The sequence below is a fragment of the Typha latifolia genome, chromosome 2 (assembly GCF_019914945.1).
Source record: "Typha latifolia isolate L0001 chromosome 2, TyphaL0001v2, whole genome shotgun sequence".
NCBI lineage: Eukaryota > Viridiplantae > Streptophyta > Magnoliopsida > Poales > Typhaceae > Typha > Typha latifolia.
The window spans coordinates 17389287-17411498 of record NC_133087.1 but is presented as its reverse complement, the minus strand read 5'-3'; the positions used below and the strand labels follow the sequence as shown (position 1 = coordinate 17411498).

Genomic DNA, 22212 nt, shown 5'->3' with positions numbered 1-22212 from the left:
TCTATATTCAATATTTTTTAAAGCCCGCGAATTACAATGAAGTTTTTCCCTCCAACTTTGTTCCCACTTCAATCAAAACCCAAGTCGATTCGCCTCCCTGGACGAAGAAAGAAGCACGAGTTTTGTTCTCGATTCACCTCCTCCAGGTAAGACCGTAAACGCCTCTTCGACTTCTTCCTCCTCGATTCACAGAAGTCTCTCCTTTGATCATTCTTGAACCAGTTTGAATCACTAGCTTACTTCTCATCGAAATGAGGAATGTGAAAGAAAAAAACCCCAACGAGTTATTAGATTTGAGTATGCTATTGTTGCCCAAAAATGGTTTCTTTATTCCGGCAATAAATATTAGAGATTGAACCTCTTTTTTTTATTGTTCTTGGTAGGGGCGATCTGTTTATTCCACTGATATTAATCAAGCATCTCATGTATTATGGCCATTTTAAAGAAATTCTTTAGAATTTTTTTTATTTTTTTTACTTTGGTGCATGGCTAAAATAGGGAAGAAATACTTTCTCTATCAGTAGGCTTAAGAACTCAAATATTATATAAAAGTGACACATTTGTTACGTTGTCAGCTTATGCTTGCAGTCATCTAACACATTCTATCTTATTTTCGATTTTCCGTCAAAGTTTAAAGCAAAATGTTCATTCTTCCATTTCATGAATCATGTTTTTCCTGCGTCAATTTTTGTGGCAGTTTTTGCCTATCTAATCCTATCGACCTGTAACGTTTATCGCCTCTGTATCTTCTTTTTCTCTCTTCCTTGTGATATTGAAGCCATGGAAATTCATGCAAATATATATCACTTAGAGGAAAATGATCTCCCTCAGTAGGCACTCTCTTTAGTTTTGCATTCTTTACAAAGGAGCTTGTGAGTATGGACCTCTAAACTCTATATTTCTTTCATTTGCTTCACAATTTGATGCTTGAGGTAATTCACTAGGAAAGGAATTTTCTCTCGGTGTTGATGATTCCAAAAAAATTCAAGAAGGTGTTGGATTTCAAAGACTATCGATAAAGTTATTGCAATGGATACACAATCCACTGAGGAAGATAAATTTGACCTGGATCACAAAGTTGATAGCCCCCATAGATGTTCGCAAGACTTCTATAGTCATGTGCATCCTAGCATACCATATTATGCAAGGCTTGGAAATATATATTCTGATCTACCACATTCTGGAGGAATAAACTATCTTGGGTCTCAACAGCCTAGTGAGTTTTCTCAGGCCAATGCAATGGGTGTTGTGGATAAGCTGCTGTCAGAAAATGATACCGATTCTTCTCAAGAAGTTAGCACCAGCAAAGTAACAGTGAAGAACTCAGCTTCCATTTTAAGTGCTAAAGTAGCTCAATGCTTAGCTAGTAGGGCTGACCGCAGTTGCTCAATTCGAAAGGCGAGAATTTTTGATTGGGTTGATGGTCTCGAGGACGAGGCAGGAGGTACTGTCTTCAGCAGAATAAATGATTTTTCCTCTGAGAACAGAGGGAAGGCTCTGCAATCACAGAGCCTAATTATTGGAGGTGCATGTGATAAAAGTGGAGACAAGGAGGCTAGAAACCTTAAAATTTATCCAAGGCCAAATAGCTCAACTTGCTCAAGCTCAACCTTATTATCAGAAAGTCTCAGAAGTGAAAAGCCAAACATGTCTGAAGCTGAAAAAGAGGAAGTACAGAAGCATATGGATGATCAGTCGAGTTTGATATATCTAGAGCAGCAAACTGAAGCAACTGATGTTTTAGAGGACATATATGGCACAGATGATGTCGGGCCTAATACTCAAATAGCAGCTGAAGCCATGGAGACCTTGTTTCATGGTCCTTCTATAAATCATGTACTGAGAGAGGACGCACATCCAAATGATCAAATTTTAAGTAAGAATTGCACCAAAGAAGCTTCTTCAGTTCATGTTTTACTTGAAAAGATGGTTCCCTCTTGTCATGACTTAGAAGGCACTACATCACATTTGGACAACTCAATAGTCAGGAAGAAACTAAGTAATGCAGCAGAGAAAACAAAAGTGAGGGGGAGTTTAGCAAGACATCCAAATGGATTTTCTGAGCAGACAAAAGCAGAAGCTTGCTTTGTCCGAATGGACAAAAGAATTCCAAAAATTAAAATGATAGAGCACACCACCCCTTCTGCAAAGTTGTGTGATGTCCTTAGTTCCAAAAGAAGCTCTTCCTCCAAAGGTTCAAATAGAATTATTGGACTTGAAATGAATATTGCCAGTTATTCTCAAGTACCAGATAAGAAGTGTAAGAGTTTGAAGGAACATAGTAGCCCTTCTCTCACAGAAGGTCCTTTCAGCCACCTCAAAGTTAAGCGAACACATGCGTTGACCCTAGGCAACTCAACTGTTGACTGCAACATGAACAATCAATCACTATTGGTCAATGCTAAAGGAAGCCTTGCTGATATTCTTGATAAAGCCAAAAGGAAAAGAAGATCAACCTTGACAAAGTCCCAAATTTCTGCAGCTGGCTCAACTGATTCTTCTAGTGATACTTTGGCACTTGTTACTAGTGAAGTACTTCTAAAAGAAGTGTCAAAATCCAATCACCTTGCAGAATCATCTAATATTGAACATGTCAACAAAGAAAATGTTAAAGATAAAGTTCAACAATCTAGTTTAACATGTCCAGAGCCATTGAGAGAAATAAACAGAGTTTTGCCAACCTGTAGAGTTCAGGTACCCGCAAAAGCATCAGGTTCCAGAGAGCTACTAATGCTAGAAAGGAAGGAAGAAGTTTCAAATTGGCTGATTGATAGACGAAGAAAGAAAGATATGACACGAGTTCGCGTTCTATTCAGCCAACATCTGGACCAACAGATAATCAAGCAACAGAGGAAGGTAAATTATATTGTTTCCACTTGGCATTGCTTGTCTCACAATATAGTCTTAAACTAACTGTTGGCATATGGTAACAATGATTGCCTAATTGATAGATTTTAGCACGCTTTGGAGCTCCAGTCGTCTCATCTATTTCAGAGGCTACACATTTTATAGCAGACAAGTTTGCACGCACAAGGAACATGTTGGAAGCAATAGCTATGGGTAAACCAGTCGTGACATGTATGTGGCTTGAAAGCTGTAGACAGGCTAGTTATTTCATTGATGAAAAATGCTACATACTGAGGGATTTAGTTAAGGAAAAGGAGATTGGCTTCAGCATGCCTGTTTCACTATGTCAAGCACGCCGTTATCATCTGTTGCAGGTTATTAGCAATCCTTGTATAATTCATCAGTCGACTGAGAATACAAGGTATCCTGTTGGCAAACTGCATTATTTACTAATTAATGTCTTATAGTGCATCTCCCTCTTCTCTCAAATTCAATGTAGGGTAGGCGGGTCTTGATTACTCCAAAAGCTAAACCTGATCGTGAGCTCCTCATAAGCTTAGTCAAGGCAGCTCATGGCCAGGTACTGACCATATCCCTCACCTTTTATCTAGCATATAGTAAATATAGACCTCATTTTTGTGTATATGTGATGTGTGGCTTATTAATCATTATAACTGCACCTTAAGTAAAAGATAGTAGATAATAATTCAAATGCTTTATTTGTGCAGTACGATAATCTTTTGTCCTTCTCAATGCTAACAATTTAATTTAGTGCATAATAGAAATTCAATGTATCTCCAAGAAGATGCTAACTGCATGTTAGAATCAAGTCCAGGAGTGATGTATTCTTATTGTGATATATTAACTTGCAAGTTCTGCTTCTCATCTAAAATCACGAGAATTAAAAAAGGAAATGTTGAACCTAAATATGGCAGAACATTTCATGGTGAGGTCACTTACATATCTAATGTACCTCAGATAGTCAGATATATGGTCGTTTTCATCACGACTTATAGATGTTTAAATAAGTCTTATATTTCATTAGCCACTGGAAAGGAACAGCAGAGCTGCAATGCCAGGCAAAATTGCACCAGATAATATATTCATCATTTCATGTGAAGAAGACTATGAGATCTGCCTACCACTCCTCAAGAAAGGTAGTTTTTTTATTTACTTCCAACTAATGTCCAGACGGGCCAGATTCATGTCTCTTGAGAGTCAAAGAGCTAAATATATCTATGAATTAAACTGCAGGAATAGAAGCCTTCAATTCAGAGCTCTTACTGAATGGTATCGTTATCCAGAAACTGGAGTTCCAGAGGTATGTCACACAGAATTTTCTTTTTCCTTCTCTTTGTTTGGTTAGATCTGATCTTGTTGGCTGTTATTTTGTCCTCGTATTGTTTTCTCACCACTGTGCAGACACCGTCTATTTGCTGGACTTCATTAAGCGGACCTGGTCAATATGCCAGTGGGGAATCACTATACTTTGTGGCTGTGCATATAAATTTTGTAATATAGTAGGGATGCAAGAGGACAGAGGAGGGATATTTTTTTTTGCTGTTGTTGTAACTAATCGCATATAATTTCTTTCATCCTTCGAGTCTCTCTAAGCTGCTTATTAAAATTCACATGTCCATGAAAACTAGTAAAAATTTTGAAGCTTTTGCTGGTGTTGAAATGTTTGATGGATGAAATTGGTGCTAATGTCAGCAATTCCTCCAATATGTATAACAAGATGAAATTGTTTGGTCCTCTTATGAGTATAGTAGTAAAGCTGATCATAGAATAATATCTGCAGCATTTTTCCTGTATCCATACTGAATTCTTTCTCAAGGATCAGTGCTAAGGTATGCTAACACAAAGATTAACGTCGAGGGATGTGTGTGAATAGCTGTTGCAGAGGTTTTAGAATCTAGTATAGAACCATACCACAGAAGAACAGGACAATGTACAAGATACACATAGGACTACTAAGATAAGCAGATTCAAGCAACAACTGAGAATTAAAAGCCCTGTTTTACACCAAGTATAGTGAACAGCTCCTTGGCAGAAGCATAGAAGTTGCTTGTTTGGATGGCAACCCCAAGCAACTTTGCCTCCGAGGAGCCATGGTGATATAATGGAGGCTGTAAATGATTTAAATCGTTCTCCAATTTAGGATCATGTGATACGAACTTTGCTTTCTTCTAAGCTGGGTTTGCATTAACCTGTGCTTGGATAGTTTGAGTCCTCCAAGCAAAAAATTGGAGACATAATGCATTGATCCCCATTCCAATTCCAAATCCCGCAAAAGATGCAAATATAATTGCAAGAACGGCTTTTAATTGAAGCTGCAGAGCAGAGGGAAGAAGTGTTAATATAGAGAAAGAGGTGATTGTGCAAATAAATGATTGAAAAACTCGTATAGAATGGCTTTTCTGCTGACTCTGTTTTGAGGGACTTGAACCTTTATTTCCAGTAGTCAGAATCGTTCATTATAGCGTACAAGAGAGAACTGTTACACCTTCCTAGTTCATGATATGTTATCAAGCCACTCACCACAGAGTAAAAGAGATGGAGGAATATGACCACCAGTGAGAACTGAAAGGCTGAATAAGCCCAAGCATACTCCCTGCTTGCTGCATTAACAAAAAAAATTAAGTAAAATCATAGAGTTAATGAAGATCAATAATTCCAATTCATGAACTTTATTACCTAGAATTACAGATAATACTGATCCCAACAGGCCAAGTGTCAAGGAAAATGGTGCAGCAACCGCAATGGCATGAGATCTCATATCATTAACCTACATTATATTAGGTTCATATTATGAAAACAAAATTAACAGATAGAATGAGTAAAACGTACAAGAATCATGTATAATTTCTAGTTTTCTAGGGTATGAACAATAATCTGCATATCATCTAATAATCGACATAGCAAATCACCACCAAATGTAAAAAGTACACAAGCATGTACATGTATGACATGCTCACAGACACTCAGAGAGATAGGCATAAAACATTACTCGTGGTTTTTACAATTTTGTCTAGTCTCCAACATATTTGCAATGAGCTGATGATACCCAAGCTCAATTCTACATGTTATAGATTCTTTAAACTCAATGTATTAGTTATACGAAATATCTAGTTACCAAAGTTCATAGGAACTTATTTATTTACCATATGGTAGACATTCATATTAGATATGTCGTTGAACTATGCATTTATAATAACCCTACTTCTAGCTTCAGATGATCATTCTATCTTTTGGAGTTCTTTCACAATTACATAGTAACCAACCATACCAGAAGCTGCTCTAGGAAGAAGAAATAGCACATCGTGCTGATCAATGCCAGCACAACCACATCATGCCAGGTCCTGCCAGAAAAGATTTTGTTGTTTGAGAAGGCAATACCTCTCAAAATATTGCAATTTTTAAATTAACTTCGTCTCCAACTTTGTAAGAGATGCAGTTTTTTCAATGGCACTATGTGTAATTCCTACCTGGGGAATGGCAAATTTGAGTTCTGTCCTGGATTTTGCTGACCGTTTCCCAATTGATCAGAATTTTGCACTCGTAACAGTGTTACTGGTAAATTAAGAACCTCTTGACCACAGACTTCACATTTCTTGTTGCCTCTTATGCTAAACCACTTCACTGCACACTCTTCATGTGTGAGCCTTAGAGCACCTTTGCAACTGCATTCCATCTTAAGCCAATTCCCTCCTTCATTTAACCCCACTAAGCAAATTCTGCAAACTGCTTCTTCTTCAGGAATCTCCTCATCGTCAACATCCATCTGTCCAACACTTAATTGACCTGCCTTTGAAAAATATAATGCTGTAAGCTTCAACTGAAGAAAACGACGTGGAGCAAGGAAATGATCGTTTTAACACATAATGCACATCAAATAGAGGAAACACCATTTCCTTTATTACTACCTTGAGGATCTTCAACTGCAAGCTGCTTTCCACTAGGGAAAGAGCCAGACCTCATAACAATAATGTTTCGAGCTGGAACTGATAAGGACCGTGAAACTTTTGTCGAAACTGATCGTCTCTGCATTTATTTTTTCATAAAACAGAATTAGTTTAATTCATTCTCAAATATAGTGAGACAAATCATAACACTGATACTAAGTGCACAGGGAAAATAATACAAGAGAATTAAAAAGTACATCAAATTTTACATAAGGTGAAGAAAGATAATGCCAAAATTCGATAAAAACAGTAAAGTGAGAATGTTGGTCATAAAATTTCGATAAAAAGAGTGAAGTGAGAATGCCAGTCATACACAAGTAAAGTAATGTCATAGCATAGGATGCTATTGAATAGATCTTTTAAATGTGTTCCAGCAGGAGGGAGCCAGCATTGTTGCAGGGAAGAACAGGAACTCTGAATTGCAAGCCGAGCTATAAAATGAAGAGACAACTATGTAGAAGATACTTGAGATATGAAGTCAACGTTAAGCAACATGATATACAACTAAGTGGAACCAATCAAGTGGAATTAGCTGTCATAGAATAGAGAAATTACCTGAGACATGGTCTGGTCAGGCAATGTTTTCTCCTTTGTCGAGTAAGATGTAGGAGACAACGTTGATGCTGGTGCAGCAGGAAGAGATGCACATCTTTTCCATGATAACGCAGCAACTAAATTTGTAATCACTGCATTTTCTGGACCTTCCCTACTCTCTTGTTTTGCAGAAAGTTCTGGATTTAGAAGAGAGCTTCTCTCACTATCAAGAATGTCTGTCTTATTTTTGAAGCTCAGTCCACGAGAAAAACCTCCATTTGACGAACTTCCCTTGGAAGAACTTTGTTGCTGGATCAGACAATCTCTAGGTTTAGTGATACTAATATTGACAAGTCTAGAAGGTATTTGAAGAGTGGAGCTTGTAGCAGCTCTCTCCGTAGGGTTCAGAAGCATAACTCGTTCATTTATGCTTTGTAGGATTTGATGTTCAACCTGGACAAAAATCATCTCAAAGTTATCTCCAAGTTTGTCATTAGTAACTTCAAATGAATTAGACCCATAGTGGATAAAAACTGAAGATCAGTTGTCATATCTCAATCTAAGGGACCCAAAAGATCAACTTATAAATTATAATTTTGTGGATAAGAAATAGTTATCAAGTTAATTATATTGGCCATTTGCATTACATGGATATAATGAATATGCATGAACAGAGGATAAGAATGCCATGGAATAGAATTTCCACTAGTCATCTTGCTTATCGAGCACTTATTGAGAAATAAAAATAAACCATCCTAACAACCCAGTTACTTTTGCGCTCTGCAGTGTAGATTATCAAGCTATGACTCATAAAATGGCTGTCCTGCTCCCAAAAATCAACACCTAGCGCAACCTGTCACACAAATCTACAGAAATAACTAAGTGGGAAGAGAGGAAACAGCTCCAACTGTTCTAGAACCCTGCAAAATTTTCGCTCCTTTCAGACCCACCTGCTCCTCCCAAAAACACACTACCCAGATGTCGCATTCATCTGAATCTTTCAGCAGGATTTGTCAGCGGATCACAACTTACGAATCACATAAAAGAAACCATTCCATCATTCTCAGCAACAAATACAGCATCATCAAGAACCAGTCATCAGAGCGGTATCACTGAAAGACTTAATAAACCATCCCATTCGAGTGAACTATTTTACGAGTGTAGATTGCTCTTGTCACTCTCAGAATCAACAAATACCACAACATGCACGCAGAATGCTAGCACAAATATACTAAATGATCAGATCAGCAATTGTTCTTACTTCTTAGAACCCTAGAAGATCACAGCAGCAATAATTCCCCCAAGAAGTACACTACGCTGCTGATCAAATTCACCCAAAATCACTTCTACAGTATGAAAAATCGGCTAATTTGGTTTGCAAGCCAGACAGTTACCAAGAGATCATGCAATCATCAACCGTTTCTCTTAACTCTTCCTCACAAACAATCAAAACGGAAGAGATGAAGTCAAATCATAGACGAATTCAACAGAAAGAGGAAAGTAAAGTTTGGATCGAAGAGCAAAGAACAACCTCTTTGTGTTGACAGCCGGAGGAAGAGGACGAGGGCTCGCCTTCCATTATCTCACCAGCGAAAAAGAGTGAGCGAAGGAAGTGAAGCCAATGCTCTCGAGCAGCGACGACGAAAAAGCTAACGGCTATAGATTAATGCCATTGTCGGAAAAAGAACGGATTAATTAATGCGATGGATGACAAAGAAGTAACGGAGTAAATAACTAATAACCTGCTTGGAAACACATATAATTTCAATAAATTATAAACACAATTTTTTATAAAAAAAAAAAAAAGAGAGAGAGAGAGAGAGAGAATATTTGCTCCATTAACTTTGAAGCAATTTTGAATCGAAGAAGAAAATTATTATAAACGACAGGTGTTGCAATCTATTATCTTTTCTAGATACGACTGAATTAAGATATATATTTTTTAAATAACAAAAGACAAAAAGTCATGTTTCATTAAAATATTAAATAATATCACTAGAAAACAAGAACACTTAAAACCTTTTTCAGTCCACAGCCGATCACATCCTGCATATCTCCCTATTTCCAACTAGTAAAGTCAAATATATCAACAACAAAACTAAGCGAAACACGCAATCTAAAATAAAACCAATGTTAGATCAACCACAAACACATATAATTCCACCACAAAGTTATCCAAAAATAGACAAAGAAAAGTATCCTGTGCTCCCATATAAATTCGCCCCCATCTAATTAAACCGATGCCTTTTAACATTAGTATGCAATGTGAGCTTTTTAGTTACAAATTTATATATAGTCGAGGAGGCGTTGCTATTAACAATATTCTTCTTACAAAATATTCATATTATAGTAATGTATTCTAAGGTTCGATATATTACTGTGCTTTTTCTGCATTTTTTATTAAATTATAAATATAAATATTATTATTAAAATCTTAGTTCAGAGATAATTTAAAAGAGTTTATTTCTATTAAATAAATATATATTCAGAGATAAAGTTTAAGATAACTTAGTGATACAAAATAAAATATATAGAGATGTAAAAGTATTAATATTATTAATTTTAGTTCAAAACGCATGTAAAGTAAAATATTTCTACTCACATGAATTTGACTCTTTCTTTCGAATCCAAATGCACGGCCTTTTATTTTCTTCCTTCTTTCTCTGACGTAGATTTTGAACTTCTATTTGAGAGAGGATCTGAGTGACCAATATAAAACCTCTGGGATCCACGAGGTCTATTGACCGTTGGATATACTTTTGTACAAATAAATAATAATCCTATGGAGTAATAAGGCCATGAAATCATAAACCAACGTTTTGTGCAGCAAGTCCACATACAAGTTTATACTTTAACCCAAAGCAATATTAGAATATTGACAAGGCCCGACCACCTATCAGTGATCAGGTCCTACGTCGGTTGCGAGTTCGAGGCACTAACAACAGCTATTTTTTTTAAGAGAGAAAATGTTAATAGTTTCGGACTCCAATTCTAATAATTTAAAATATTTAGTTCCAAATATTAGTACCTAATGTCTAGAAATTTTTTTTTCTTTCTAATAATTTAAAATAAAGGAGGTGAGCTTACCCTACAGTGACGGGATCTAGGAACTTCCTCACTTCATGGATCCTTGTTGGTGGCCTGTTTTGGTGACGCTGACCTCTCTCGTGCGAGTCACGTGCGTGGACATCGGCAAGGACAGCCTGGCAGCGCTGCCACTTCCCCCGCTGATTCGGAGGATAACTACGGAAGTGCCATTACTCATCGTCGATCCAAATCCACTGTTTTACTATACCATTTTAGGAAACCTATGGATCGACTCCAATCGGAGTAATTGCAGCAGCGAAGCGTCCGACCCACGGTAGGACGTGTGATTTATAACTGAACTACTCAGATCGCGACACGTGCATTTCATTTCCATTTTGTACGGAGGGGAGCAGTAACTGCCCCAGAAGTAGCTCCTGTCGTGCCACGTAATGGGAGCGCACGGGACCCATGCCACGCTGGGAGTTGTTCCTAATCCTTTCGACCTTTTCCTTTTTTTTTTTTTTTTTTTTAATAAATTGATCTCATTGCTTTAGATTATACGGAGGATATGCATAATAGGATACTTTACCTTCGGTTCTTCTAGAGACGGTGACATTAATATAGATCAAAATTTTATAGAGAAGAAGATACTCCAATATTGAGCTAAAGACACCGTTGACAATGCAAGGTGTGGCTCTTTATCCGTACTGGAATTTGCTATATAAAACTGTTGACTTTTTTTGATATCATTGTCAATTTTTCATAAGAAATAGTTGAGTTTTAATATTTTATCCATGCAAATATTGCTGTTGAACTCAGCATATTCAATGCAAGTATGAATTGAATTAAAAATAGATGGATGTTTGGTGGATCGAGTAATTTTTACTTCTTCAAAAGAAAAGAAAGGGTTTAAAACGTAAAAATCTCCATCTTTACAATAATATGATATTAGTCGAGGTTGAATATGTAATTAAATCGATTAGGAAAAACAACGCTAATATAGTTAGTTTTGTTTTGTTATGGATAAACTTTTGTCGTTTTCCAGTGCGCGGTAACTAAGAACGTTCACAAAGAAGGGTAGAAAAGTAAAATGGTATTCTAACTAAATGCCAAACCATCAGTTAAACTGCAATTTGAAAACCACTTCTAGTGGATCGCGTTCCGGGGACATTTTTGGGTGCGCGTAGAGTCGGCCAAAAAACTAATGCAGAGTCATTAATTAAATTAAACCAAGAACAAGAACAACAACAAAGAGAGCTGGAAGAAGGAAAGAAATCTCAAAACAAATCTCAAACAACTCAGAGAGAGATCATTAGGGAGGGAGGAAGAGGAAGAGAAAGAGAGAGAGAGAGAGAGAGAAGGAGGAGTAATGGCGGAAGGAGAGGAGAAGAGGGAAGAAGGAGAGGGGAGGACGGAGGACGAGAGCGTGAAGCTTTTCGTGGGTCAAGTGCCGAAGCACATGACGGAGGCGCAGCTGCTCGCCATGTTCAAGGAGGTGGCCCTCGTCGACGAGGTCAATATCATAAAGGACAAGGCGACGAAAGCCTCTCGAGGTCAATCTCCTGCCGAATCTCGGGTTTTTCTTCCCATCTGGGGTTGGATCTTGCTAATGCTGGTGGGAAAATTTGTGATTTGGTTGTGTCTTTTGGGTTTCTTGGTTTGGGCCGGCAGGTTGCTGCTTCTTGATCTGTCCGTCGAGACAGGAGGCCGACAAGGCGGTCAATGCGTGTCACAACAAGCGAACGCTCCCTGGGGTATGCCGGATCTGTACTTCTTTTCCTTCCTTTCGTGTTCATGGTTTCTTGTATTTGGTGAACGAGATCTGGGTTTCTGGATCTGGCGTTCTGTTGGGTATACGTGTCGTGATCTGATGTTCTTGGAAACTATGTGGGAATTTGGTCAAGATTTGGGGGTTTAAGAGTCTGCATTGGTGGATTCTAGGATGTTGCTGAATTGAGGATACCGATGTGCGTGAAGGATGAAATCTTGATGCTGGTTGGAGTTTGACTGGATCTCTGATCTTTTGTATTAGTTTGATGTTGGATGTGTACGTTATATAAACCTTCTGATATTTTGTAGGTTAGATTCTTGAGAACATGGGTAGGTCCACTTAAACTGAGAACCTGGTTGTGATATGGGACAGAAATTAGAGGCAGGTAGGCAAACTTTTATTGGATACAATTAGGAACACAAGAAGTGTCCTAATTAGTGTAATGGCATTTCTGTTAGTTGTCAAATGAAATACATCTTCCAGAGGAAGGCATACTCTTCACATCATTCTTAGTCCAGCCCGCATAGCCAATGCTGCATGTTAGTTATGACCGGAAATTATATTTCCTAATGTCTTGCTTGGTACTTTTGCACATAGATCTTCAGCTTACTTTATCAGTAATGCTGACTCTAGTACTGAAAGACACCAGATGTTGGCATTATATTTTTCTTTTTCAGTTAGATATATGAGAACTTTTTGGATGTTTTTTCCTTTCAGAAGTTTGGTCTTTTAATTGAAGTCTTCAGATTTGATTTGTTCATATCTCATGCCCCCGTCTGGTCAATTTTAAAATGCAATATTAGGTAGTCAGAGAAATTATAAGTTTGTAACCTCTCTAAGGTAACTCCACATCAGATGTCGGCATTGTGTTTCTCCAAACAGATAAAGAACAACCTATTTAGTTTTCTTTTTAATTTCAAAAGTCCAGTCCTTCAATCAAGTTCTTCAGATTGTGATTGGTGCATATCTCATGTCCCATCTGCTCAATTTTATCATGCAATTTCAGATGGTCAGATGAAATTATAACTTAGGTCCATCGGTTACCAGAAAGTCTCACTATTGGGTTTTCAAGCTTATGACGATAAATTCATCTTTACTCTAGCTAAGATTTCTAGAGTTCCAATTGAAATTTTTTCTACTTTGCTTAACTCAGGCATCCAGCCCCTTGCAAGTAAAGTATGCTGATGGCGAGCTGGAAAGATTAGGTATGATATGTTCCATATGTTAGCTCTTCTTGTCATTTTCCAGCAACTTGACATACTAAATCTTAGCCCTAATGGTGTGTTCTTGCCTTTATTGCTTGTTCTTGATTATTTATACATTTAGATGTCCTTCTTAATATTTCACTTAAATTAGATCTGAAATACTCTATTGTTGCTTATATACAGAACACAAACTTTTCATTGGTATGCTTCCAAAGAATGTGATGGATGCTGAAGTTTCTTCTTTATTTGAAAGTTATGGAAATATTAAGGACTTGCAAATACTAAGAGGTTCGCAGCAAACAAGCAAAGGTACAGTTTGCTCCTAAACATGTTGTTTATCCAGTTAATGTATAATAAACTGCATTCTGGCTGTCTCATTTCTCTAAATTGCAAATTGATAGTTCGGCAGCTGTTCTTTTAGTATTTAGGTCTCCCTTATTCCATTAGCTTTTTTTTAATATAGCAGGCTGTGCTTTTCTGAAGTTTGAAACAAAAGAACAAGCTGTGGCAGCTATTGAGGCTTTAAACGGCAAACACAGAATGGAGGTTTGTTTGTTATTCAGCTTTTGAACTTCTCAGTAGATCTTATGCTGACTCATTTGTTCCGTTTATTTTTCAAGCTAACTGATATTAGGTATACAACAATATGATATGAGTCTCTGTGTAATGCAAGATTCTCTAACTGGACTTGGAATACGAAATCTCTGAGAGGACCTCAGGGCTCAGGCTCACAGTCCACATAGGATACCTAAGGCACTTCTCTAGTTTATATTCCATGTATACTATCTTCTTTAACATCTCCTTCTGTTAATTGATCGGTCGGCAATGAATTCAATGATAGCCACCATTTACACAAAAGTCACATTTATATTCAAGTTACTTAATGGTCCTTTAGCCTTGCTTGTGTTATGCGTTCTGGAATTTGAAGCAATGGAGTAAAGAGGAAACTAGAAGATAATGAAACTTTGTGTTCATCCACCAAAAGAAAAGCAATAGACGATTATGCCAATTTTCTTTGACTTCATGCTGCTTACCTTCATGCTAATTTGATAAATCCTTCAAATTTTATTGAAACGTCCAAATCAATGCTCAAATAAGTTTGTTATATTTATTGTCTTCTCTTAGATTGTTCAATGTTTTAAGGGGGCAGCTGTTTCTTTTTTTTTTTTTTTTTTTGGTCAGAAGAATATCAATATGGATCTTCTGCAATCTAATCTCTGATCATGATTGGATCTTCTTAAACTTCATTTTCGTTCAATATTGTTGGTGTATTTAGTAAGCTCATCTACACTCTGATGTAGTTATACACAATTACTCAGACAATCTATTATTTTTCATTTATGAGATCTCACAAATATCTTAGGAAGTCTATTCTGTGCATGTTAGGGTTCAAGTGTGCCTTTGGTTGTTAAGTGGGCAGACACAGAAAAGGAAAGGCAAGCTCGAAGGGCCCAAAAGACCCAATCTCAGGCCTCTAATGTTCCAAACGCAAATTCGATGCAGCAGCCTTCATTATTTGGAGCTTTACCGGTGGGATATGTCCCTCCGTATAATGGATTTAGCTATCAGGTGAGATCTTTTATGTTGTTTCAATTCTTAGTTCAAGTTATTGCTGATCACATTGAATGCTCTTGTGAATATAAAAATTCATCCTGGTTTCTCTTGGAAGATTGTACCTTTGCAATATTATTTTTTACTCATAATTTTCTATAGATGTCTACTACAATGGGCTGGTCATTCAATGTCTTTCTTCGCTGCTTTTCTTTAGAGGTGGTTTCATCCCTCAGTTGGAATTAATGTTTGTCTTAGATAAGCCATATCGGCCTTTTTTTTTCCCATTTATGCAATCAATCCGATTTTAGTGCATGGACGTGTCTATCTAAATTCTAAATCGTGACAAACTTACATGTTCAGCAAACTTATATATTCAACCGTTCCATTTGAAAGGTGTTATGGTGCTACCTCTTCTTCGTTATGCTCCTAGTCTTTGTAGTTGTTCTTTTTCCGCACAAAGGTTTTGAATGCTTAAAGGAGTTTCATTTGCTCTTTGCCTTCCATACTCCTTAAAGTAATTAATCTTCATTCTTAAGTCTCTACAAACTATCATCTTTACTTTTATTTAGGTGTTTACCTAGTTAGAAGAATTCTGTAATATCATATTCCATTCTTTGGTTACATGAGGCTAAATATTGGCAAAAAGGTAGGTGTGACTTGGCCTTGCAGAGATGCCACATGTCCTTTGATCATGTCTTTGTAACTAATGTGATGCCTCCTGATTGGGCTGGCATTAGCTGGTTGTAAATTTTGTACTCTATCTAAGCTACGTTCTCAAACTTATGCTGTATATCTGCATTTTTATTTGATGGAAAGATGTGACTTTAGATCAGTTAGTATATTGCATTGATTAAATTATAAAATGGAGAAAATGTTGAAACTTTGAAATGCGAATGGAGAGCAGCTTGTGGACATCCCCAGGGATGGCACTGTAACACAATGAGTGATGTAAAAAGGTTAATGTTGTAATTGATAAAAAGAAAATCTCATCAAAACAGACATGATATGACCTCATCCAGAAGAGTAGCTCAGGGGGATCCCTAGGGATGGCATTGTCACACTGTCCTTGAGTGATTGAGGTATGAGACCTGCACAATTTTTACCATAAAGTAGATAATAAATCCCTTTCATTTAAGTTTGCATCACACTAATATTTGTCACACCTATATATGTGGCTAATTGATATAATGGTTTTAAAAGATATATAGGAAACATTAAAAAAAGAAGAAGAGAGCTGCTAAGATCCTATACTCCACTATCTATTTTGTAATTCTTTCTATGAACCTTCCTAAGGATGTACCAGATCTGGATCACTTCCAATGAAGATATCCATCATGATGGAGAGAGATGATAAATAGATCATGATAATTCTCCATGTTTGGCCGTTTCTCAAGATACATAGATGTTTGAACCAACGATGGTCGTGCCACAGGCACGGACCGTGCCGACCACCGACCGGCATCGCACGGCACGGCACAGCACGTGCCGTAAGAGGAGAGAAAAAAAATAGATACTCACCTTCGTTGTCGCCGATCGCCGTCGTCGCTTGCCGCTCTCTGATCGCCGATCGTCGTCGTCGCTTGCCACTCTCTGATCCGGATCCGCAACTTAAGTTTTAACCAATCTCTCTCTCTCTCTCTCTCAGTTTCTCTCTCACTCTCTCTCGGTCTCTTCTCCCTCGGGCTAGGGCACCCGACGGCGACGGCGATCGGCAACGATGTTGACGGCGTGCGGCGGAACTATTAGAAGGGGTGCCACGCGGCACCCCTCGTGCCATGTGCCGGTCGGCACGGCCATCCTTGGTTTGAGCCTTCTTTTCTTGAAGAGTTGAAGGATATCTAGATTCAGGAAACAACAGATTGTATCTTTCTTGTTAGGAGTCACAAAATTTGGAAAGTAGATTCTTTTGATCTTATGTAGTCTCAAGTCTCGACTCATTGGAAATTTGGAACATTTCTCTGTTGTTCTCATCTGAGGTAGCAATCATAGTCTTAGGCAAATTGTCAACCTTAGATGGCAGAAATGTTTTTACATTCACAACAGACTAAGGTTTTATATTATGCTTTTCCATAGAAAATTCAGGTCTTTAGGAAAATCATGAGGAAATGGCATGAGAGAAGTACTCTGCAAGATTGCCTTATAATTTTGTCCTGAGTGTTGAACACTCTGAAAATGCCTACTTGACTATTAGTGCTTAATAATATATTTACCAACTTTAACCTTGATATGAGATTGTGCAACTTTAGGCCTCACTCACTTTAGGAATAAGAGCAATTTTAGAATATGTATTCTTATTTATTATCTCCAAAATGAGACATTTGTTCTAGAAATAATTATTTCTATGTTTACTTGTATTCTAGAATACGAGTATAATAATTATCTTTGATGTGATATAAAAAGTGAAAAAATAGATGGAAAAATATTTTTTTACTTTTTATGAAATTATGATAAATACATTTTGATTTGATATAAAATAGTTTGATTGGATAGACATCAATGATAAATTGATAATTAGATTAGTGTGCGGTATAAGATATAGTTTTGATAAATAATGTTTGTATTATAGAATATAGCTCACTATGATATTTGGCATTTATTTTGAAATAAAGGATTGTATTCCAAAATAAGAAAAAAATTATTTCTAAAGTGAATGGGGGCTTAGTGTCGTGTAAAATTATTTAGAAAGATGCAATTTTCTTTCATCACCTTGATGCTCAAGGCTAAGGAATCCTGGACCTGTACTTGGTCGTGTGTAAAGTATTGAAGTGATAATTTTATGTTTGCCATTTACACCATGTAAACTTTTTTATCTTAATGTTTCACATTTTTCTTTCTGCCCAGCTATTATGTTACTCTTGAATCAGTATTCACTATAGCTGCAAATCCTTAAATTTTCATTTGTCTGCAGCCACCTGGAACATATGGACTTATGCAGTACCCCTTAGTTTCAATGCAAAATCAAGCTACCTTTCAAAATATGGTTCCACATATTAATCAAGGAAATACACTGCGTGGTGCCAGTCCTGAATTTTCTGCTGGCACAGCTCCTAGAACTTATCCTGCAATGCAGTCCGCAGGATATATACGCTCTCCATATCCTGCCATTCCAGGACTTCAATATCCAGTATCCTATCCAGGTGGTATGGTGAACAGTCGACCTTTGGAAGGCAATTCCCATGTCTCAGTCAAACCTGTAAACATGAATACAAACCCTGCTACATCTGCAAGCACCAATACAAGCTCCACGGGTCAGATAGAAGGTTAATTCTCTTTCCTGCTTTTTCAATTAGTGTGGCTTGCTTTGCTCTTATTGTAGTTCAAAGCTGAGATCTTGATGTTTGTTATTCTACTGACCAGTTGTTTAATTATTACTCATCTAGGCCCTCCTGGAGCTAATTTATTTATCTATCATATTCCCCAAGAATATGGTGATCAGGACCTTGCAAATGCCTTTCAGAGATTTGGCAAAGTCTTGAGTGCTAAAGTTTTTGTAGACAAGGCAACTGGTGTCAGTAAATGCTTTGGTAAACAACATATGCCTCTCTTTTTCTCTCTCTCTCTATATGTATATATATATATATATATAATGGGTTAAATATATTTTATTTCTTCTGTACTTATGTCTAAAATTATTTTACCTGCTTGTACAACTTTTTCTACCAAAATGCTCCTGTTATATTTGTTAGACTTTTAATTCAATATATATATATATATATATATATATATATATATATATATATATTGTTAGACAAACTGATTAGGAAGAAGAGTAATTTGGGTGGACTCTGTTAATTTGGATGGAAACTCTATCAATTTCATTTTAGTCATAAATATTGGGAGCGGTTTGGTAAAAAAAATTGTATAGAGGGAATAATGTGATTTTATGCATAAATATGGAAGGTAAAATTTATTTAACCCTATATATATATATATACACATACATGCGCACGCATCTATCTCTATCTCTCTCTGAATATCCTTCATCTGCGATGTAGGTTTTGTAAGTTATGATTCTCCTACTGCTGCCCAGGCGGCCATTGAAATGATGAATGGTTTCCAATTAGGTGGTAAAAAGCTGAAGGTACAACTTAAGAGAGACAACAAGCATAGTAAACCTTATTGAAATGGGGTGCTGTTTCTGTGGAAGCAGCATTTCATCCATTATGCGGTTCCTTGCAGTTCCAAATACATGATTGGGAATACTGTACAGATGGATGGAAGATACTTGATCGTTTATATTATCTGCTCCATCCCATCATGTCTTGAAAGTGGGAACTGGTAGCTTCTTTACTCGATTCAAATCATTGAAAATTGTAACATTTGATGTAATTTATTGCAGCATATTATGTATCATTGAATCCCATTAGACATCAGCTATTAATTCATTCAATTTTTCTCTAAAAATGACTTGTTTATGTGAGATTTTGGGATGGTTCATTTTGTTGGATTTTATTTTTAACCTCGTCAGTAGAGGTTTTAACATTTTCTTTTAGCTTGTTGCAGTTTACTGACCACAATATTTCAACTTGGAAACATTCTTGTGAGTTGTAATAACTAATAAGTAATTGCATGTCATGCAATATCCTATTTGAGTTCTGTCCTACGCACTTCCGTTGGTAGTTTGATTTAAGAGTCCTTCAATCGTATAAGTTTCTTTTCCCATTTTATTTTTGTGCTCCTCTGCAAAAATTGTTTGTGATGTTGTGCCACAGCTCATGGGGTGTCAGTGAAAAAGGAATTGTCCTCACGCAGGGTCTTTTGAAAAAAATCCAACATTGTTTAAAGCAGTTTGTCCATCACTTTGTTTCTGTTGAGGATGTAGCTCAGTTTTGCATTGATGATTCAGGTATTTGCAGCCTTTGTTTTTGTTGCTTACATGTCATTTTTTTCATGTTTTCTGATTTTCTTTTCCATTAGTCATTTCTCTGCAATCAGCATAGCTGCATAACTATCTGGTTGATGCATGAAGAAAAGGATACTATGTATGTAAATATGCAAGGACAGAATTTACATCTTCGTTATTTTCTTTGCCATAGATCTATGAGCTGTAGTGCATTATTCTGATTTCATTTTCTTTTCTTGTTTCATCAACAGGATGCACAAAGATGTTTCTCCTTTATACAAGGCATAATTCAGCTCTGATATTTAGGAGTCTCTCTAAGAAATTGGATTCCTATTGTTTGTCAATTCACATTTTCCGTTTAAGCTTCATTAGATTCTTATCTTGAATTTGGGAATTCGATCTCTATCTCATATTTAGTACTTATTTGTTTGTCAGCAAGATCACTACCTTCAACTGTATGTTATCTCCCAAAGCTCACCAAGAGACAAGTGCATGCTTTTTTAGCTGTCATACAGTATTATCTAACACTTCTTGTGGTGTCAGTTGGTTTTTGATTGGCCTTATCTAATTTCTTTGCGAATTCTTCTTTATCTGCTTGTAAAATTTGATATTGACTCTAGTCTCTAGATGTGAAATCCTATCCTTCCCCTCAATGAAAAGCGGAATCTTTTTGATGATTTTTGCATGTAACTTAATTTCTAAAAGACATGACACCAGTTAATATGCTCTTAAATAACTGTATTTCTTTTAAAGCAATGAGCCTAGCATTTATTGTAAATTTACATCTACAAATACAATAGTCTAAACTATTTTCAATTTGTTCTACTTTACCAAATTAACATTTTCTCTTTTTTCTTTTGATGCATGTTCCTTTCCAACTTTGAATTACATGATGCCTGAGGAAAAGTGATCCAACTAAAAGTCATTGGTGCCTTTAAAGGAAGGGGATGGCAAAATCGATGCGGAAGAGATTAGCTACAGGAATATGTGATGTTACTATATCTGGCCAGAAACTTGTTCTAAATAGCTCAATGAAGGAAAAGGATCCACATACCCCAACAAGTTGGTACTAAAGGCTTTGTGGGTGGTGGTGTTATTGTTTTCATGCATGCTGTTTCAGTTCTTTTTGCTTGATTTTTTTTCGTAAAATTATTTCCGCTCTGATTGTTTGAACTAACCTTAAGTCTTATCCTGTGTTATACATTTATCCTTCTCTCTTATTTCCTGTGAGGAACTTATCAATTATCATGTAACACTTTGTCATCTTTTTTTGTCCCTCTATTCGATGCTCCTTTTATTGTTAGAAACATTCATCTGCTTTGCTTTACTTTGACTCCATATTTTCACTGCCTGCCTTCTCCCATCCAATGCTGTCTTTTCCATTTATAGGCTTGACTATCAATCTATCATAGATCCTCTTGCCTGAAGCATGTGTCATGCATACAAAAGGTTGGAATACAGTTATGATTACTTATTCAATTAATAGAATTTTAACTTCTGAAAGCACATTAATAAATATACTCTTGATTTTATCTAGTTCGTTTCTCTTGCTTCTCATAATGTTGTACATGCTTGATTCTTGTAGAGACATCTTGCCTCTTTGCCCACCTAGATGAAGTTTAGCCACATGTGATCATGATGTCATTTTTTTTTCTTTGGAAATGATTATGTGCAATAAATTATGGTTCCTAGCGTAGTATTTCATTCCAGTCATTTTATAGAGAAAAAAAAATCTAACTTTTATTATTTATTTGCAATTAAGATATCAAAGTAGTTCTGTGGGGATCTAACTTTTATTATTTATTTGCAACTTAGACATGACTCTTAGACTATCCTTGGTGCAGACTAGGTATAATTGTCCCATTTTTCCTCATAGATTAAATTATGTGCAAATTATTATATCAAATTAGACACATTTTAGGGCATCTGCAGATACCTCACATATAAATTAGACACACTTTAGGGCACCTCACATACTCCCTGAGAAACTGGCAACTTCTTTTCTGGAGGTTAACCTGATGTCAACCATATATTATGTTGGGATCAAGGTAAAACCAAAATGTGGAAGAGAGGGATTTGTAATAAATTTTAGAAGGTTATCAATGAATAGAGTTATGAGTTTGCTACCTCTGTAGTTGGAGTTTTGGTGATCAAATTCCTTCAAAAGTTGCTTTGGGCTGGGAAAAGTTCTGGAGGAAGTGATTTTATGGCAGCTTTTGTAGTAGATACTAGGTTGTTAGCTTCATAACCGAAAAACTGAAAGTTTGGTCTGATTGGAGTTAAGTTGTTCTTTTGGTCGTCTTCTTAAAGGTTGTAATGTACCAATATACTGAATTAAAACTTCTGGAATTGACAAATAGTTGTGAGATTGCAACTGCTGTTACTGTATGATGTCATAGTCAAATGACCCATATCAGAGGAGTGCATACATAGAAAAGGGTAATGTAGATGAGAAACAATGATGTT

At 36.5% G+C, this 22212-nt stretch overlaps 3 protein-coding genes across 6 annotated transcripts; 2 read left to right on the top strand and 1 right to left on the bottom strand.

The window, feature by feature from the left end:
• Nucleotides 1-78: 78 nt before the first annotated feature.
• LOC140781984 (uncharacterized) lies at nucleotides 79-4436 on the top strand. The gene is made up of 7 exons (XM_073128298.1): nucleotides 79-146; nucleotides 945-2856; nucleotides 2952-3221; nucleotides 3347-3427; nucleotides 3893-4004; nucleotides 4102-4168; nucleotides 4270-4436. Exons 2-7 carry the CDS (start codon nucleotides 1030-1032, stop codon nucleotides 4295-4297), a joined length of 2385 nt encoding a protein of 794 aa, XP_072984399.1. The 5' UTR covers nucleotides 79-146; nucleotides 945-1029; the 3' UTR covers nucleotides 4298-4436.
• Nucleotides 4437-4742: 306 nt separating this feature from the next.
• On the bottom strand, nucleotides 4743-9197 carry LOC140782993 (uncharacterized). Of its 3 annotated transcripts, XM_073129931.1 has the most exons (9): nucleotides 8878-9030; nucleotides 7764-7799; nucleotides 7368-7655; nucleotides 6774-6891; nucleotides 6336-6651; nucleotides 6137-6209; nucleotides 5545-5635; nucleotides 5389-5468; nucleotides 4743-5180 (listed from the first exon to the last, which is right to left on the bottom strand). In XM_073129931.1, the coding sequence occupies exons 1-9, from the start codon at nucleotides 8923-8925 to the stop codon at nucleotides 5037-5039; spliced, it is 1194 nt and encodes a 397-aa protein (XP_072986032.1). In that variant the 5' UTR covers nucleotides 8926-9030; the 3' UTR covers nucleotides 4743-5036. The 3 variants fall into 3 exon arrangements, with proteins under 3 accessions (XP_072986032.1, XP_072986030.1, XP_072986031.1); XM_073129929.1 differs by having other exon boundaries at nucleotides 7368-7799; nucleotides 8878-9197; XM_073129930.1 differs by lacking the exon at nucleotides 8878-9030 and adding an exon at nucleotides 8608-8719 and having other exon boundaries at nucleotides 7368-7799.
• A 2393-nt stretch (nucleotides 9198-11590) lies between these two features.
• On the top strand, nucleotides 11591-19307 carry LOC140782501 (RNA-binding protein BRN1). 2 transcript variants are annotated; one of them, XM_073129109.1, is made up of 9 exons: nucleotides 11591-11926; nucleotides 12045-12127; nucleotides 13298-13349; nucleotides 13533-13658; nucleotides 13816-13895; nucleotides 14736-14918; nucleotides 17812-18163; nucleotides 18284-18427; nucleotides 18899-19307. In XM_073129109.1, exons 1-9 carry the CDS (start codon nucleotides 11743-11745, stop codon nucleotides 19024-19026), a joined length of 1332 nt encoding a protein of 443 aa, XP_072985210.1. In that variant the 5' UTR covers nucleotides 11591-11742; the 3' UTR covers nucleotides 19027-19307. The 2 variants fall into 2 exon arrangements, with proteins under 2 accessions (XP_072985210.1, XP_072985209.1); XM_073129108.1 differs by having other exon boundaries at nucleotides 11622-11926; nucleotides 13813-13895.
• The last annotated feature ends 2905 nt before the right edge of the window (nucleotides 19308-22212 follow it).

Coding starts and splice junctions, on each gene's coding strand:
- LOC140781984 (XM_073128298.1), top strand. CDS start 1,030: ATGGATACACAATCCACTGAGGAAGATAAATTTGACCTGGATCACAAA. Junction 3,428..3,892: donor TCAAGGCAGCTCATGGCCAG/GTACTGACCATA, acceptor ATATTTCATTAG/CCACTGGAAAGGAACAGCAG. Junction 4,005..4,101: donor CCTACCACTCCTCAAGAAAG/GTAGTTTTTTTA, acceptor ATTAAACTGCAG/GAATAGAAGCCTTCAATTCA.
- LOC140782993 (XM_073129929.1), bottom strand. CDS start 8,925: ATGGAAGGCGAGCCCTCGTCCTCTTCCTCCGGCTGTCAACACAAAGAG. Junction 6,892..7,367: donor CTGACCAGACCATGTCTCAG/GTAATTTCTCTA, acceptor AAATAAATGCAG/AGACGATCAGTTTCGACAAA. Junction 5,636..6,136: donor TCTTCCTAGAGCAGCTTCTG/GTATGGTTGGTT, acceptor AATATAATGTAG/GTTAATGATATGAGATCTCA.
- LOC140782501 (XM_073129108.1), top strand. CDS start 11,743: ATGGCGGAAGGAGAGGAGAAGAGGGAAGAAGGAGAGGGGAGGACGGAG. Junction 12,128..13,297: donor ACAAGCGAACGCTCCCTGGG/GTATGCCGGATC, acceptor TGCTTAACTCAG/GCATCCAGCCCCTTGCAAGT. Junction 13,659..13,812: donor TTCGCAGCAAACAAGCAAAG/GTACAGTTTGCT, acceptor TTTTTAATATAG/CAGGCTGTGCTTTTCTGAAG.